Below are 17,560 nucleotides of genomic sequence, written 5' to 3'. Positions count from 1 at the left end.
AGGCACAGGAGACTGAAGGTAAATCCGGGTCGCAGGCAGAGGGTCAAACACAGGTAAGCAAAAGCAAAGTCCGTAAAACAAGCCAAGGTCGGGTCCAGGAGAAGAGCGGAGTAGGTCAGGGTCAATCCGGGTCACAGCAGGTAAATGATCACACAGGAAACAGGAACTCAGGTACAGGAAGCTGAAAGACAAACCAGCAATTCCTCTGAGCACTTGCTCAGCTTTTATAGGCAGCCAGGAAGTCATGTGGAAGTTATGTGGTGCGTGTCATGTGACGACCAGTCTGCAGCTAAAGGTTTCTTTGACAGTGCCTATGACTGAGAGTGGGAGTATAACCCCTGGGACTGCTGTGTCCGTCAATGAACATCAGAGAAATGGATTTTACAGTAAAACAAAATCACAATTTTTTGACAATTCAGAATACTGTAAGTTCACTTGAAAAAGCTCCTTTCACCTTGCAAGCTTGTTCTATGGTAATGACTCTAGAAGTATCGGAGATCCAACATTGTATTATTTACTGCTGACCCTAACATTAACGTAACAGCAATATGAACCCATGTGTACATTAGTTACATATTGTATACTGTGAGGTGGGGCATGCTCAACTGGTATTGGCAGTAATCTTTGCACACAACAGGAGCGCTCAGGGCAAGCAGCATTGACTTTCACGTTTATTAATCAGGGCAGCAAACAGTTGCAGCGTTCAGTGCGGGGGGGGGGGGGCTTTTTACAGAGACCAGAGCATGTATTGAGTGAAAGACTGCTGTTATGGATCTTATTATTAATGATGTTTATTTTGTGATTTTGTTCTTCTACCCAGGTGTTTTGCATTCTGCCATCTAATTCAAAAGATAATTACGATTCTATTAAGAAGTTTCTGACCGTGGAGATGCCCATTCCCAGCCAGTGTGTGCAAAGCCGTACACTGAGCAAACAACACATGCTAATGAGCGTTGCCAGCAAAATTGCCATGCAAATGATCTGCAAGATGGGAGGGGAGCTCTGGGCTGTGGAGATCCCTGTGAGTTACTGTTCATTCACCTTGACAGCACCTGACGGAGTAATGCATTCTAAGAATTAATGGCTGAATATGTTTCCACAGCTCAAGTCCCTCATGGTGGTCGGGATAGATGTCAGCAAAGATGCACTGAATAAATCTCAATCAGTTGTTGGGTTTGTGGCCAGCACCAATGCCAGGCTCACAAAGTAAGATCTATTTGGTGTTAGCTGTTTGTTAAATTGGTAATTGGGCAGCAAATTATATTTCAGTTGTGGATTTCTTTCTCGTTGCACCTCATCTTCTGTCTACTGATTTAGGCCAGCAGTCTGAAGAAATTGTCTTTTTCACGTTGTCCATGAAGATTACAGAAAGGTTTTAGATACACATCACCAGGAAAAATGAATCTGCATTGGACTTATGATCCCTACACCCAGAATTACTTTTTATTTTATTTTCTTTTTTGAGGGGGGACAGAGTGGCACAAGAGTAAAAAGAAAATGAGTATAAGCAGCAGAGGAGGTCGTTATTACATTACTTTGCCTTGCATGGGCAAGGTGCTGGTTCACTTAAAAAATAATTGGAAATCTTTTGTTGATTTGCACCAAGCCGTGCTATAGCACAGGGGTCTCCGCCTGTTAAAGAACAGTGGGGCTCCCATCTTGATATCCCCTGACAGACTGCTGTTCATTCTGAAAGACCTTAATTGCCGTTGAGGTGTGTCGTATTTTATAGTAATTTTCTATTCTTAGATTTCACAAGTAGGTGGATCAGGTCAAATCTCTAATTGTAGCAGGTTGTCCTAAGACATTAAGATATATTTTATTGTCATTGTTTATATACAACAACATTTATCAGGATACTCTTTACAACAGCAATAATACAACTTCTCAACAAAACCACACATTCATACTCCTAACACATGCCCACACATCCCTGCGATCTTGTGTGTTGGAAGGATATCTTTAATGTTATGATGTAAGGGGTCACAGACATTGTTTTTGCTAGATATCTACTCAGTCTCATGACCAAAAAAAAACATTACAAAGCAGTTGTGGAAAAGAAGACACCTTTGATGCTGTTTCTGGTATAGTCAGTGTGGGCTATAGACATATTCCTGTGCCTTTAGATTAGGTAAATGGATAAGATAAAGAACAAACATGTGTCTGTTTCAGTAGTATGTGTGATGTCAGTGCTCATGGACCAATACAGAGGCAGATGTATGAAAACTCTGGGTCTTCCAAACTGTATATTCACTATAAAAGGCTACTCATAATATTAAATACAGCTGTGTTATTGTCATTCCTACTGCATTTCTGCATTATACAGCTGTAGTATTCTTACCCTTTTTGGGGTACAAGAAATATTAGAAGATACTGTGTGAATGTACTGAATATCAGTGAAGCCATACCTTCAGCTTCACAGTTGATGAAACTGTTTATGTGACAGACATAAGGCAAGTAAAGGAACTGCCCTTGCTGCTCTTTATAGGAGTGGCAGCTTATACATCTGCCCCATATGGTGAAAAGTTTACTCTGCTCATAGCCTATGTTTCACCCTGGTGAGATCATTGGCAAACTAACATGCTTTCTCATAGACTCCAGATCTGAGATATATTCCTGTTACCCAATCTGTGCATCCATAAAGAAACAAATCATGTCCCATAATGTACATATTGGGGATCCAAGCCACAAGGGATTGACATCTTCTCCTGGGGGGGGGGGGGGGGGGGCGCGAAGACACAAAATTGAGTATGGTGAAACAATGCTAGGAGAGTTTTAGAGATAGATTCAGTAAGAAGCCAATAGTCAGCTTACGGAAGTATCAGTTTGGGGCAGAGTTTATCTCTATGTAATTGCAGATTTATTTACTGTATGTGCAATAGGTACACTTCAAAAATCACTTTTACAGCAAGGAGGAGCCTCTTATTTTATCTTTTCTCTCCATACTTTTCACTGCATAACTACAGTTTAGTGAGAAACAGCGTATCTGTTTTTATGGGTGGCTGTTTTCTAGACTCCAGGCTGTTTTGCAGCACCAGTCATTTTGATGCTCATTGAATGAATGAGATTTTTTAGAACTGCAATTGAGCTTGCATTTTCTTTAATATATATCTGTATTTTTTTCCAACTTTCAGGTGGTTTTCACGGTGTATCATTCAGAAAACATCAACAGATTTTGCTGATTGCTTGAGAGTGTGCATGCAAGGTAATTTATCAAACAGCCCTGAAGCAGCTTAGACTGGCAGAGAGCTCTCTCTGTATATTAATCAGCCCTGAAATAAGAAGTGAAAACATGTTTACAATTAATCTGAATGATGTTTTCTGCTTACAGCAACTGTCATTTTTGCACAGAAAAAAATAAAAAACAACCACTTCTCTGCACACCTATTTCATCCCAGGCTGGCTGCAAGTTATTTCTAATAATAAATTAAAGTGCAGCTCTTCTAGTGAAAACAATATAAACTCAATACATTGTTTGTATCAAAACATAAAGTCCATAAAATTTCAGGCCAGATCCACCAATAGAAATCCTTAACAGAAGAGATGGTTAAATCTCAATTCAAATACACCTTTCTGTGATACATGTAAATAAAAACGCAGATAAATGTAGACTTCCACCACTTGAAGACAAATTACTATTCCTGAGATTCCGCCACCATCTATGTACTCACCAGAGGTACATGATGATCATGCCCATGTTCATTCTCCCACCATTATTTGTTCTCTTAAGTATCCAACACACATGAAGCCAGAGGAGCTGTTTATAGTGTAGTATTTATTACATCCACAAAAATAATCTACTTAAAAAACGTCAGCACGTAGGCCCCACCCAACGCGTTTTGTGCACAAGCACGTTTTTAGGGGTTCTGCCTTCTACTGACACCCAAATTTGGGACCCCTTAAATAGCTTGCTGATCAAATAAATTGCAAACAAGTGTACCTGAAGTTGAAAGAACGGCATCTTTCCTGAACCAGAAATTGCAGTTCTGCCATTTCCCCGAAGTTCACCATACATCAAAAGACAGGAATTACACCAAAAAAGAAGAACCCTCGATTATAATCAGAAACAAATTTTATTCTCTTTGCCCCTAAGAGCAGGAGACTGCTTTAATCTTTTGCCTGCAGTTCAGCATGCACCACAGGCAAAATAAGGGCATTTTAGTATGGCCAAAAGTGGCAGCTCTGCCATTTTGTTATGGCCGGAAACCACAATTTTCTTGTAACCCATGATATATATTGGCTAGAAATAAATGCAGCTCCATAAAGCAACAACCGAAAATGGCGGCTCCGCCATTTAGTTATGGCCCGATGCCGCCATTTCTTTGAAGTTTGTGAGGTGAATTAGTTAAAATTAGCTTAAGCTCCATAGAGTGACAACCAGAAATATAAGGTTTCCCCATTGTGTGACATAGAATTCATATGTTAAAAATGTTGTTTCAATGTATAGTTTGCAATTGTATACAGCGGGGGTCGGGAACCTGTTGATCACAAACTTCCCCTTCAATCGCAGGCAGGTAAAAGGTAGATCATGTCCCTTCCTTGCTGACCCCTAGAACCTGGACAGGAGCGATTGTGGCATTTACTGGAACCAATTCCCTGTATTTTCCTCCTGCAGCAGCTGAAAGCCAGCTTCTCCTCCTCTCCCTCTACCAGCATTCAGCTTCTGCGGGGTGAAAATACAAGGGATTGTTTCCAGTAAATACCACATCCGCCACCCCTGCCCATGGTCCCCTTCCTTCTGCTGCCCGGGCCACCCTCTGTGCTCCCCTGGTCCCATTGCAGCGCTGCCGGCATCCCCTCCTCTCCTGAAGGTTGCTGCGCGGGATCATTTCGGAATGGAGAGCGGGTGTTGGGGCTGGTAAAATATGATATTTGCCGGCCCTTTTCTTTTCTGAATGAACACAGTGAGTGATCGGTGCCTATCACTCACAGTGTTTACTCACTGTAAAGCTTAAGTTTGTGAATGAACACGGAGACTGTGCAGAGCTCTTCCTGTTCACTTATTTTGTACTGCAGAGATGGAGATTGAGGACTGTGTCCTCAATCACCTTTCTCTGTCTCAAAAGTGAGACATCAGGGGTCTATTTAGACCTGCCTATCTACCTGGTGGGGACTGCAAGAATCTAAAGAAAACCGCTCCAGTAAGTCAGGGCTGGAGACTGGATAGCTGGAGTGAGTCCTCTAAATGGTTAAATCTGGGGAACTCCAGCGTAACAGCCTCTGCATCGTTGCACTTGATTCTCCTCCAGCTCGCCATGCCCCTTTGGGTACAAAGAGACCTGCCAGGTCTAAAAAGACTTTCCCCGTTCATGAACAAAAAGAATGGCCAGTCTGTGGCAATTGGGTCAAACCAGAAAATATTCTCTCTTTTCTGAATATCATTGCCAAGCTTATTCCAGTGAAAAAAAGAGTTCTCTGTTAATCATTCTGTCTCAGTCTTAAATATCTCACTTTGCCAATTGAGGATATTCCTTCATTCAAATGTTCTGCAGATAGAAAGTTTGAGACTCTCCTAAAGTCTCTTTTTACACTTACAGGCCCAGCTCTGTAACCATCAATTTCCATGAATTCTCTCTGTCAAACTGCATATAACTGGACTAGGGCAATGAACAAGCAACACAATCCTGTATTCTAAGACTGTGTCTTAATAGAGCAAATACAGCATTCACCTTCTGCTCTGCTCTGCTCTTCTGTTAATGCCCTAGAATAAGTAATGAAACACATTCCCAGAATGACTTTAATCTTCATTCACATGTGCAGAATAGTGTTCCTCAAAATCTGTATAGCTAAGGCTAGCTGCCTGTTAAAATACGCCTCGCGCTTATGCCCTTTGAAGGAGGATGTCTTTTTGGTAAGACACACTCAACAAATTCATCAGAGGACTGAAAGTTCTTCTTCCACACAGGAAGATTCCAAAACCAACCACCTCAGGGCAAAATGAAATAAAAATATCAATCTGTGCAATTATCACAATCACATAAGGAAGCAAATGAGCACTTTGAAGCGATAACTCTCCACCTCAACGTTTACCAATAACAAATTACAAAGTGCAGCACTACCCTCACTAAGCTCAGTTCACAGAAAAAACTTTTCGTGTAGCAAAAAAAAAAAACTGTGGTGATTACATACTACCAAAAGACAGGTCTATCTGTCTCAAAAAAAAAAATAATGAAAATTTGAAAATTTCATATGGGTGCAGTGTTATATGACCGCTCAATTTTCTTTTAAATTGCGACAGCACTGAAAGCTTAAAATTGGCCTGGTGTGTGCCCAGGAATAGGCACACCTTATTTACTCTCCTAGGTTGGGATTTTATTATTCTGTTGTGCACATATATGTGTGGATTGTTCACAGTATTTTGGTTATGTAACACTTTATATGTGAACTTTGAGATGTGTTTTACACATTAACACTGGAGTTGGTTTGCTCAGTGGTAGATGCGGTTTTTAGTGAAGTCCATGCCAGGCCAAACTGTTTAAGGGCAGCCCGCTTTTATTAAAACAGATTAACATAAAGTCCACAAACTTACCCACGCAAAGGTTTCGGTTGCGCACAGCATAAACAGGTAACAAAAATACCAAGCCCCCTGGCTCTCCCAACTCACTCAACCTTGGCTACAGCCCCTTGCTGCATGGGCCCACTAATGGCCTCTAGGTAGGCGTTCTCCTGACACCCCAGACTCTCTCACTCTAAGACTCACAGATTCCTTTCTTCTTCTGGACTCTCTCCTAGTTGCCTCAGCTCTCCTAAGCAGGCCATAGAAGGTGCTAATTTCTTTCCTGAAACCACGCCTTAAAGGAAAGAAATTTGCACTACTTATAAATGACAGGGGAATTCCTTCTGCCGAGCAATTGTCAGAAGACAGTGATTATTGCTAGTGGCTATTGCAGCCACTATTGCAGCCACTAGCGATAATCACAAATGAATCCGGCAGGCTGGTTGTACCTAAGTTGATAGCCTTCCCACACGGGTCAAATTTCAGCTGGACCAGCCAAAATTCGAACCCTCTATAGCCGGCCTTAGTCTCCTTGACTTTCAGTCTCCCAGACTCTCCTGGTTGTTTCAACTCTCTCAGTCATATGTGCATGGAATCTCTCCCTCATGGAGTACTGTCTCCTGAGTAGACCGACTCTGTCTTCAGACGGGGGGGGGGGGCACCTCCCTCCTAGTTGGAGCCCTGAACTATTCCCAGTCCTTCATAATAAAGGCTTTGTGTACCTGCACTCACACTTTGCTGGTCTTGAACGAAACCAGGACATCTGGGTTGGAGATTTCCTCCCTCCCAAGTCACGTTGAAATCTCCAAACTAGGGAGCTCAATCTGAGAATACCAAAATCCAAAGAAAGCAGTAAAAAGTTTTCTCAGCTCAAAATCAATACTCTGCGCATGTGTCACGTACCCGATCCGAGGCCAAGGTGCTGAGATGGCTCCCCTTGCTGCTAAGTGCGGCACACCGCTAAAGGTGGGACAGGAGGTGTAGCGTCCAAAGAAGCACAGGTTGCCAACTGGGTACTGTAGAGCCGGGCTGGTGATCACCTGGTGGATACCGGAGAGTACAGGGTACACAGCAAGGCAGATGTCTCTTGGGAAGCTCCAAAAGAACTTGGCAAACTTGTGCACACGGGAAACTAGAGGCCATGCTGAGGGTCAAACACAGGTAATCCGTCCGGGGGTGCAGGCAGGTAACGGAAACAGGAACTTGGCCGGGGTCACAACAGGAAGGCAGGCAGGTAGCAGTGTCAAAGTCCGTAAAGCAATCCAAGGTTATACACAGAAGGGCAGGCAGGTAATGATTGCAAAGTCCGTAAAGCAAGCCGAGGTGATACACAGATGATCAGACAGGTGCAAGGTTGGTAGAGCAAGCCAGAGGGTCAAAGCCAGGGGAAGGAGATCAGGCAGGCCTTGAACAAGCTGGGTCACAACAGGGAATCCAAGGTAAATGCGCAGAGGCTCAGGAGACAGGAAGGCTGATGACAATCCAGCAAATTGATGGCATCAGCAGCGGTCTTATATAGGCCAGCAAATGTCCTCATCTGTTATGTAAGTTGTGTGCCATTGCGGACACGCGTTCTCTAATTCGCACTGCCGTGCACCTGCTTGCTTGTTGAGTTCCCTGTAGTCCACACAGGGTCTCAATATGCCATCTTTCTTTTCGACAAAGAATATGTGGGTCTCAATATGCCATCTTTCTTTTGGACAAAGAATATGCCGACCCCAGCAGGAGATAAAGAAGGACAGATGAACCTTTTTCCAGATTTTCATAAATATAGATTCGTAAAGCTTACGGCTCGTTTTCAGATAGGGGGAATATCTTTCTGAAAGGGATTTCAGCTCCAGGAAGCAACTCTATTGGGCATTCATAAGGCCGGTGAGGTTGGAGGACCTCGGCCTTCTTCTTGTCATAAACCTCCATGAATTCTTGATAAGCTGATGGAATGTTCTGGGGTGTATCAGATACTGGTTGAACAGTCAAACATCTGGTAGAATTACTGCATCCGGGGACAAAACAATGCTGCTGGCAGTATTCAGAGGAAATGGAGATTTCTCTATCGTCCATTGACAGACATAGCCTCATCTTCATGAGCTGAGTGGGTTATGCTGCCACCTGCAGGAGTAGTCTAGGCAGTACGTTAGTACAAAGCTTTTAACATATCCACTTGTTTAAAAGAATGGGTAGTGTCGCGCTCAAACATAAAGTGCTTGTGCAGATATTTAAACCTTAATTCAAAAATTAAAAATACATGATAGGTGACAATCTAAAAAATCAATCAATCTGTGCTCAATATTGTAAAGTGCAAACAGTCCATATGCAGCATCAAACAGTCCACATCTCTTTGGTGTCACACAAATTAGCAGAGACTTGATGTTAGTGCAGATTAACCTTCACCTCCACACTTCACCCAGTGATCTAGTAAGGTACTCCTTACCGGAAATATATGACCCCTTAATTATAGGGGGTCACATAGGCAATATCTCCACTCAGTACACACGATCCTCAGCTCCTCTGTTACACAGTGGGTAATCCAGCATCAAGCCCTTATAGTGTAGCTCGGATCAGGTGGAAAACATGGGTGGGACAAAAAGGAGACTCTCATGGTGCAGTACATCTAAACATATCGCTTTATTTAAAAAGTATTGCACTTACTCGAATCACCATAAAACAATCGCCTTTCTCATAAAAACATCCAGCGAGGGTTGTGAGCACTGCCGATCGCACAGCGCTCCTCTAACCCGGAAATGGCTACGGTCTCACGTTTCCCTTCCCTGGGGAAGGGAAACGTGAGACCGTAGCCATTTCCGGGTTAGAGGAGCGCTGTGCGATCGGCAGTGCTCACAACCCTCGCTGGATGTTTTTATGAGAAAGGCGATTGTTTTATGGTGATTCGAGTAAGTGCAATACTTTTTAAATAAAGCGATATGTTTAGATGTACTGCACCATGAGAGTCTCCTTTTTGTCCCACCCATGTTTTCCACCTGATCCGAGCTACACTATAAGGGCTTGATGCTGGATTACCCACTGTGTAACAGAGGAGCTGAGGATCGTGTGTACTGAGTGGAGATATTGCCTATGTGACCCCCTATAATTAAGGGGTCATATATTTCCGGTAAGGAGTACCTTACTAGATCACTGGGTGAAGTGTGGAGGTGAAGGTTAATCTGCACTAACATCAAGTCTCTGCTAATTTGTGTGACACCAAAGAGATGTGGACTGTTTGATGCTGCATATGGACTGTTTGCACTTTACAATATTGAGCACAGATTGATTGATTTTTTAGATTGTCACCTATCATGTATTTTTAATTTTTGAATTAAGGTTTAAATATCTGCACAAGCACTTTATGTTTGAGCGCGACACTACCCATTCTTTTAAACAATTGTTCAGCACCTTGCTTTTTTGTTGCCGCTCACTACAAGGAAGCAATTCCTGTAAATAATTAATATTTATTAATTATTAATATTTATATTCACATATAATTTGTATTTATTGATAATATATTTACATTTATACATATATACACGGTTGAACCACTTGCGCGGTTTTTGGTTTGCACCAAACCCCCCTCTTTTTCTGATTTAACATATCCACGCCCACGGGGCTGTCCCTCCAGGCATAACCCCCACTGCCACAGCCCAGCACATCAGTTTGTTTCTGCCTAGAGAAGGAGTAGGACCTAGGTTTCCTGCTGGGACTCCGGTCTCAGTTTTTTTATTCTTTTCACAGGGTTCGTACAGTCATGAAAAACCTGGAAAAGTCATGGAATTTTAAAATGGCAATTTCCAGGCCTTGAAACGTTTAGGAAAATAATTTATCCCACAAAGTTTTGGAAAAGTCATGGAAATTTCTTTCACAATCACTGTATATTCGAATATGCAGAAAAGAGAGAAAGGCGCCACTCAGTGTAGCAGATGTAAATAATTTTATTGACACATATTAAAAACTTACATTGAGGTAAGCGTCTATCTTCATAGCTCGGCATCCTTACGGGTCCGCTGTGTTTCCGCCCCTGAGGCTGGCCAGCAGCCGGGAGATGACACTAGGGGAGAACCAATCAGGGAACTCAGTCAGATAGAGACAGCAGTGAAGCGCATACCTCACTGGAGGGCCGCACAAACGTGATGACGCGGGGGGGGGCGTTAACCTGTTTTGGAACATGCGTGAACCGCTGCTTCTTAAGACCCCTGGAGATGTTCACGCAGGCTCCAAAATCGGTTAACGCGCCCCCCCCACACACACACACGTCATCACGTTTGCGTTGCCCTCCAGTGAGGTATGCGCTTCACCGATGCCTCGATCTGACTGAGTCCCCTGATTGGTTCTAGGCTGAAGGGCCAGGTATAATAGCAAGCATTTTTGAAGGCCCTGAATTTTTTCCACTCATCGAGCAATCGCTCAGGCTTTGGTACCCGTGGCTGGGGAGGAGAAATCATCAATGTATGGGAGGAGCTAGTGTGTTCCTGTGACGAGGAAGCTGATGCAGCACTGGCAGGCGGTTGGCTGGAATCCGCAGAAGTAGGAGAAACTCTCAGATGCTGCAGACGACCCTCCAACTGGAAATAGCCTTCTTGAAGTCTCTGTACTGCCTGAGTAAGGGCAGTGACTTGCTGGCACAAAGCCTCAAGCGGGAAGCACGTCTGTCAGCCTCTGACATGGCTGGATTGTACTATCATGTAACTGATCCGAGGCCAAGGTGCTGAGAGGGCTTCCCTTGCGACTAAGTGCGGCACACCCCTGAAGGTGGGACAGGAGGTGTAGCGCCCAAAGAAGCATTGGTTGCCATCCAGATACTGTAGAGCTGGGCTGGTGATCACCTGGTGGATACTGGAGAGTACAGGGTACATAGCAAGGCAGATGTCTCGGGAAGCTCCAGATGAATTTGGCAAATTTGTACACATGGGAAGTTGGAGTAGAGGCCAGGCTGAGGGTCAAACACAGGTAATCCGTCTGGGGGTGCAGGCAGGTAGCGGAAACAGGAACTTGGCCGAGGTCACAACAGGAAGGCAGGCAGGTAGCAATGGAAAAGTCCGTAAAGCAAGCCAAGGTCATACACACTTACCTTGATGGAAGAACCCATCTTATCTGCTTATACTTACCTTGATGTAAGTTTTTATTACTTGTTTGCCATATTAAATTGCAGTCTTAACTCAGAGGCGCCTGTTTTCTCTTTTGTTCATACACAGAAGGGCAGGCAGGTAATGATAGCAAAGTTCGTAAAGCAAGCCAAGGTCATACATAGGTGTTCAAATAGGAGCAAGGTTGGTAGAGCAAGCCAGAGAGTCAAAGCCAGGAGAAGGAGATTAGTCAGGTCACTACAGGAAATCCAAGGTAAATACGCAGATACTAAGAACACAGGAAGGCTGATGACAATCCAGCAAATTGATGGAATTAGCAGCGATCTTATATAGGCCAGCAAATGGCCTCATCTAACACGTAAGGTGTGCGCCATTGTGCACACACATTCTCTGATGTGTGCTGCCACGCACCTGTGTGCGCCAATTCGCCATTCTTCTGCTGATGCGCATACGTACAGGAGTGCGCCGGAAGCGTCCAGCTCTAGTATTGGCAGCAATGCCAGTTCTTCCACGGCCATTTCCCTGACAGAACGGGTGTCCTTTTTACAACCATTTTCCAAGTGCACTGTCTCACACGCTTTTATTTATTATCTCTGTTGCGGCAGTGATCTTTCAGCGTGTCCTTTGGCTAAAATGCTGGTCTGCGGACCAGACTTCTAAAAAAGCCCTGAGGAGATCACCTGTTTGGAGATGCCCTGGATGACATCATTAGGGTCTTACAGGGGGGAAGAGTACCTTTCTTCCACAGGCTACTAAGGGCAAGGACCCTTGTTGCAGACGTGGGCCCTCCTTTTCGGCTCATAAGAAGTTTTTTCATCCCTCAGGATCGACTAACAAGGGATCAAAGCCTTTTAGGGCCTCCTCTTATGGATCCAAACGAACTTGGTCTGGCAGGTCGTGGGCGGGCTTCTCCAGAACCGCAGACAAGGTTCTTTTAGCATGAAGGTGCACCCTCACCAGTATCTGTGGTGGGGGGGGGGGGGCATCTTGGTTCCCGGAACTGTGGACTTCCCTGGTACCAGACAAGTGGGTCCACAAAGTCATACGATCTGGATAAAAGATAGTTTCATGCTCGTCCTCCGTAAGGGTTCTTTCCTTCCAACATGCGACTGTAAAATTAACAGTCCCCAGGAAGGAGGGCAAGGTGCGTCCAATCCTGGACCTCAAATTCCTACCTTCACATTCCAATATATGTCGGTCACCAACGCTTCCCGTGCTTTGCAGTGGGAGAGGAACATTATTAGTGTGGGGCCTCGCCTCTGCTTCCGGGTCTTCACTAAAGTGTTGGCCCCGGTACTGGCATTGTTACGCCAGGGGGGATCGCAGTCCTGGGCTATTTATACAATTTCCTCTGCGAGTAGAGTCTTCTGCTGTGCTTGTGGAAATTCTGGAGATCACCATACGAACTCTGAAGGAGTTCGGCTGGATTCTGAATCTTCGTAAGTCAGCCTTGGTTCCTTTTACGAACCTAGAATATCTGGGGCTGACTCTGGACTCAGCCTTAGCCAGAGTATTTCTTCCTGCAGACAAACTTCAGACACTGCAGGTTGCAGTTGGTTTCCTCCTGACCAGCAGATGGTGGTCCTTCTGGACGTGCATGTGGGTGCTGAGCCTGACAGAATACTGGGATGTATAAAAAAGGGGATTCACTCCAGAAATAAAGAGATTATTCTCCCACTCTACAAGACTCTGGTCCGGCCACATCTGGAGTATGCTGTCCAGTTCTGGGCACCGGTCCTCTGGAAGGATGTGCTGGAACTGGAGAAAGTCCAGAGAAGGGCAACAAAAATGATTAGGGGAATGGAGGACATCAGCTATGAGGAAAGGCTACAAGCACTGAACCTATTCTCTCTGGAGAAGAGACGATTGAGGGGGGATATGATATCAATGTACAAATACTGTACTGGCGACCCTAGCATAAGGAACAAACTATTCAGAGAAAGGAGATACAATAAGACACGTGGCCACTCACTAAAACTAGAGGAAAGGAGGTTTAACCTTAAAGTGCGTAAGGGGTTCTTCACTGTAAGAGCGGTAAGGATGTGGAATTCTCTTCCACAAGCAGTCGTATCAGCAGGGAGCATTGATAGTTTCAAAAAACTATTAGATGGGCACCTTAGAGACCACAACATACAGGGGTATACAATGTACGGTTAAAAGCAAACACACACACACAAACATCATAGGTTGAACTGGATGGACTGATGTCTTTTTTCAACTTCACTAACTATGTAACTATAATGGTGTCAACAGTTTGCGAAGTTCCTTACGAGGTCCCTGCAACTGGAGTTTCTTATCACATGAGACAAGAATCGGCAGTCTCTGGACAACCAAATCCAGCTGAGCCGGGGTACGAGAGAATCCCTGATTTGGTGGCCTTGTGTTACGGTGCTCCAGGAGGGCAAAATCCTTTCTACCCTTGTATTGGACAGTGGTCAGCACGGATGCCAGCCTGCCTGGATGGGGAGGCGTCCTCGGCAGAGGTTCTGCTCAGGGGGTCTCAAGAATCCAGACTAGTTACGAGCGAACAGGCTGTGCCTGGAACATTGAATGGATCGTCTTCAAGACTGTCCAGTGCGCATTCACTCTGACAATGCAGTGGCTTATGTCAATCCCCAAAGGGGCACAAGAAGTGTCCTGGCGGCTCTGGAGGTAGCCGGCATTCTCAGGTGGTTAGAACGTTTCATTCCAGCCCCCTCCGCTGTTCACTGTCTAAGAGAGGAACATTGGCAGGCGGATTACCTCAGACAGCAGGCGTTATTATGTGCTTACATTTCATTTACATTAACCACTTAAGCCTCGGAGGATTTGGCTGCTCAAAGAACAGGGCCTATTTTGCGATTCGGCACTGTGTGAATTTAACGGACAATTGCGTGGTCGTGCGACGCTAGTACCCAAATTAAATTGACGTCCTTTTTCCCCCACAAACAGCTTTCTTTTGGTGGTATTTGATCACCTGTGCGATTTTTACTTTTTACCAGCGAAATGCATTGTGGTTAAACTCTAGTGGCATCACTTCCGATTACATAATTTCCGGCAAGGTGGAATGCGGCTACGAGCGGCATTTCTTGACTTCTTCACAGAGACCTTCTATAGTTAGCGCTACTGGAAGCACTATCAAATGTGAGTTTAATGCACTATAATTGTATCATGCACCTTTTACTTATTAAATACATCTGCACAATGAAACTCTCATTTCATTAAAATCCCTGAGCATTTATTCCATTGGGGTGAGCCTTATAGGACGGGGCTTATCACACCCAACAGATCCCAACCTCAATACATAGTAACCTAGGAGGCAATTTTCAGCTCTGTTGGTCCTGGGGTCCTTAATAACTCTGGAAAGTGGCCCATACTTACCAAGGTGGAGGAGCACACATATCCCACATATCAGCACTTTTATGAAGCACGGATCACTTTAGGAGGGATTGAGGAGACCACAACCCCGTTTTGTTTAAAGATTTATGAACTTTTACATTTTTATGAAGTCACAATACTTTGCACTTAATTTATCTAATTTATTTCAACAATTTTTTGTTTTGGCACAAAATAATCTAAACACGTATACACATTTATTCTGAGCACTTTGGAATGTATTGCATGTTGCATACATATTGCACAGTGTTTTTAAAATAATGGAATAATACATGTGAATGTTTAATTTAGATATCTGGACAATTTATTTTGCACACTTATTTTATTCTATGCACTTTGGTAACCATTGCATATTTGCACATATCTATTGCACGTTGCAAGCACTTCTTTTTTTTTCTGCATTTTTTTCAACACTGTAGCCACTTTATATAAAAATGATTCATTCTATGGTTCTAAATGTGTGTTTACTAAAGGGTAATAGCGCCTCCCCATATACATCACTTTATTTAAGCACATACTTAAATTGACGGCGAAATTACCATACATTTAGAAATAGAGGGTAGGCTCTGTATTTCAATATCTATACATCCTCTTAACGAATCGCCACGCGTGCGTGCCTCCAGACGCGTTTGCGCTCCCACGATCGCTCCTGAGGAGCGACACATGGGTACAGCGATTCGCGCAGCGGAGCCACCTTGCCTCAGTATATCCGCAGTGGGTGGTCGTCAAGAAGTTAAGGGTGTGCACATTTATGCAACCATATTATTTTTGTTTTTTATTTTTACTTCCCTCCACCTAAAAGATTTCAGTTTGTTGTTTTAACTGTAACTGAGCTGTACAGTTTGTAGGTCACAATAAGACCCGGTTCACACTCATGCGAGTGCCGGGTTCGCATGTAATGACGGAGCGCACTGCTCCGACATTACATGCGATCAGCTGTGCGGTGCGAGTTTAGCCATACAGTTTGTATGGCTAAATTCGCATCGCACCCGGTGCAAACACGCACAGGAGGCATTTTTGCAGCCGCATCAGGATCGGATCGCACAGCGGTTCACACTTGTGCGATCCCATCCTGTGCGAACTGCACGATCGCACTGCGATATGCGATCAAACTGGGGGTGTCGTTAAGATTACATTGACACCCCCAGCGTATCGCATATGGCAGTGTGAACTGCCGGGGGTGCGTGTGCGATGCGGGAAAAGGCTGCGAATTCGCAGCCTTCCCGCATCGCAATAGTGTGACCCGAGCCTAAAGGTGGAAAAAGTTCTGAAATTATTTATCTTTGTCTAATTTTTTTATATCACAGAAACCTGAAATTTTTACACATTAATTCCACTGTACATGCTATTTATCACCACTCTTTGGAAGCGCCGCTGTAACCAGTTTTCTATCCTGGTACATACACTATCATCCATGCCAACAGACCTCAATTTGTAAATTAGGCATTTTGGGGGAATTGTATTGAATGCTTTTGCAAAATCCAGATACACCACGTCCATAGGCCTACCTTTATCTAGATCACAGCTTATTTCCTCATAGGATGTTAACAGATTGGTCTGGCAAGAACAATCTTTCATGAATCCATGCTGATTACTACTAATGATACTGTTTTCAAAAGCAAATGCTTGGATATAGTCACTTATCATCGCCTCCAATAGTTTACATACAGTACATTTTTTGCTGGCCTGTATTTACCAGGTATATATCTTGACCCTTTTTTAACCGCTTGATCACCGGAAGATTTACTCCCCTTCATGACCAGGCCATTTTTTTGCGATATGGCACTGTGTTACTTTAACCACTTGCTGACCGCCCACTGCATATATACTGCCGCAGGCTGGCTCGGCTGCACGAATCGCCAAACCTATACGGCAAACCGCGGGAGCGCTCCTGGGGGCGAGTGCGCTAGCGTCAGCGCGCTTCTGCCCCCACTAGGTAATAGGGGATGCGGATCCACCGGACCAGCAGGCACCGATTGCCGCCGGGCACCTGGGATCGCTCTCCACTGAGAGGGAAGGACAGTCTGCTGTTGTAAACACAGCTGACCGTTGTTCTCTCTGAAATGATCACAGAGCCCCTGTGATCCTTCTATATAGGAACGCAGGTCTGTGTGATCATTTCACAAGTCCCTGCCCCCACAGTTAGAAAGCACTCCCCTAGGCTCACAATTTACCCTTTGATCACCCCTAGGTTAACCCCTTCCTGGCCAGTGTCATTATTACAGTAACAGTGCATATTTTTAGCACTGATTACTGTAGAAATGTCAGTGCCCCCCCCAAAAGTGTCAAAAATATCAATTTGGGGTCTGATCTGTCCGCTGCAATGTTGCAGTCCCACTAAAAATCGCAGATGACCGCCATTACTAGATAAAAAATAAAATTACATAAATGTTTCCCCTAGTTTCTAGAAGCGACAACTTTTGCGCAAACCAATCAAAATATGTAGCAGAATACAAATTGGCCTAAAAAAATGAAAAAAAAAATATTTTTTAATTTTTTGGGGGGGAATGTGATAAAGCAGAAAGTGAAAAATATTGTTGTTTTTTTTTTTTGTGTTTGTTTTTTCAGAATTGTCGCTATATTTTCGTTTATAGCGCAAAAAAAAAATCGCAGA

General features: G+C 44.1%; 1 protein-coding gene across 1 annotated transcript in view; it reads left to right on the top strand.

The window, feature by feature from the left end:
• Positions 1–17,560, top strand: part of PIWIL4 (piwi like RNA-mediated gene silencing 4) — a 558,880-nt gene that overhangs the window by 437,107 nt on the left and 104,213 nt on the right. Inside the window, exons 12-14 of the mRNA XM_082244560.1 lie at positions 821–1,021; positions 1,103–1,206; positions 3,135–3,205. Coding sequence (XP_082100686.1) covers positions 821–1,021; positions 1,103–1,206; positions 3,135–3,205 — 376 coding nt within the window. The remainder of the gene's footprint in view (positions 1–820; positions 1,022–1,102; positions 1,207–3,134; positions 3,206–17,560) is intronic.

The sequence above is a fragment of the Pelophylax lessonae genome (genome assembly GCF_965119305.1).
Source record: "Pelophylax lessonae genome assembly, chromosome: 2".
Classification (NCBI taxonomy): domain Eukaryota; kingdom Metazoa; phylum Chordata; class Amphibia; order Anura; family Ranidae; genus Pelophylax; species Pelophylax lessonae.
The sequence above is the reverse complement of the archived record's forward strand: the minus strand, read 5'-3'. Positions and strand labels throughout refer to the sequence as shown.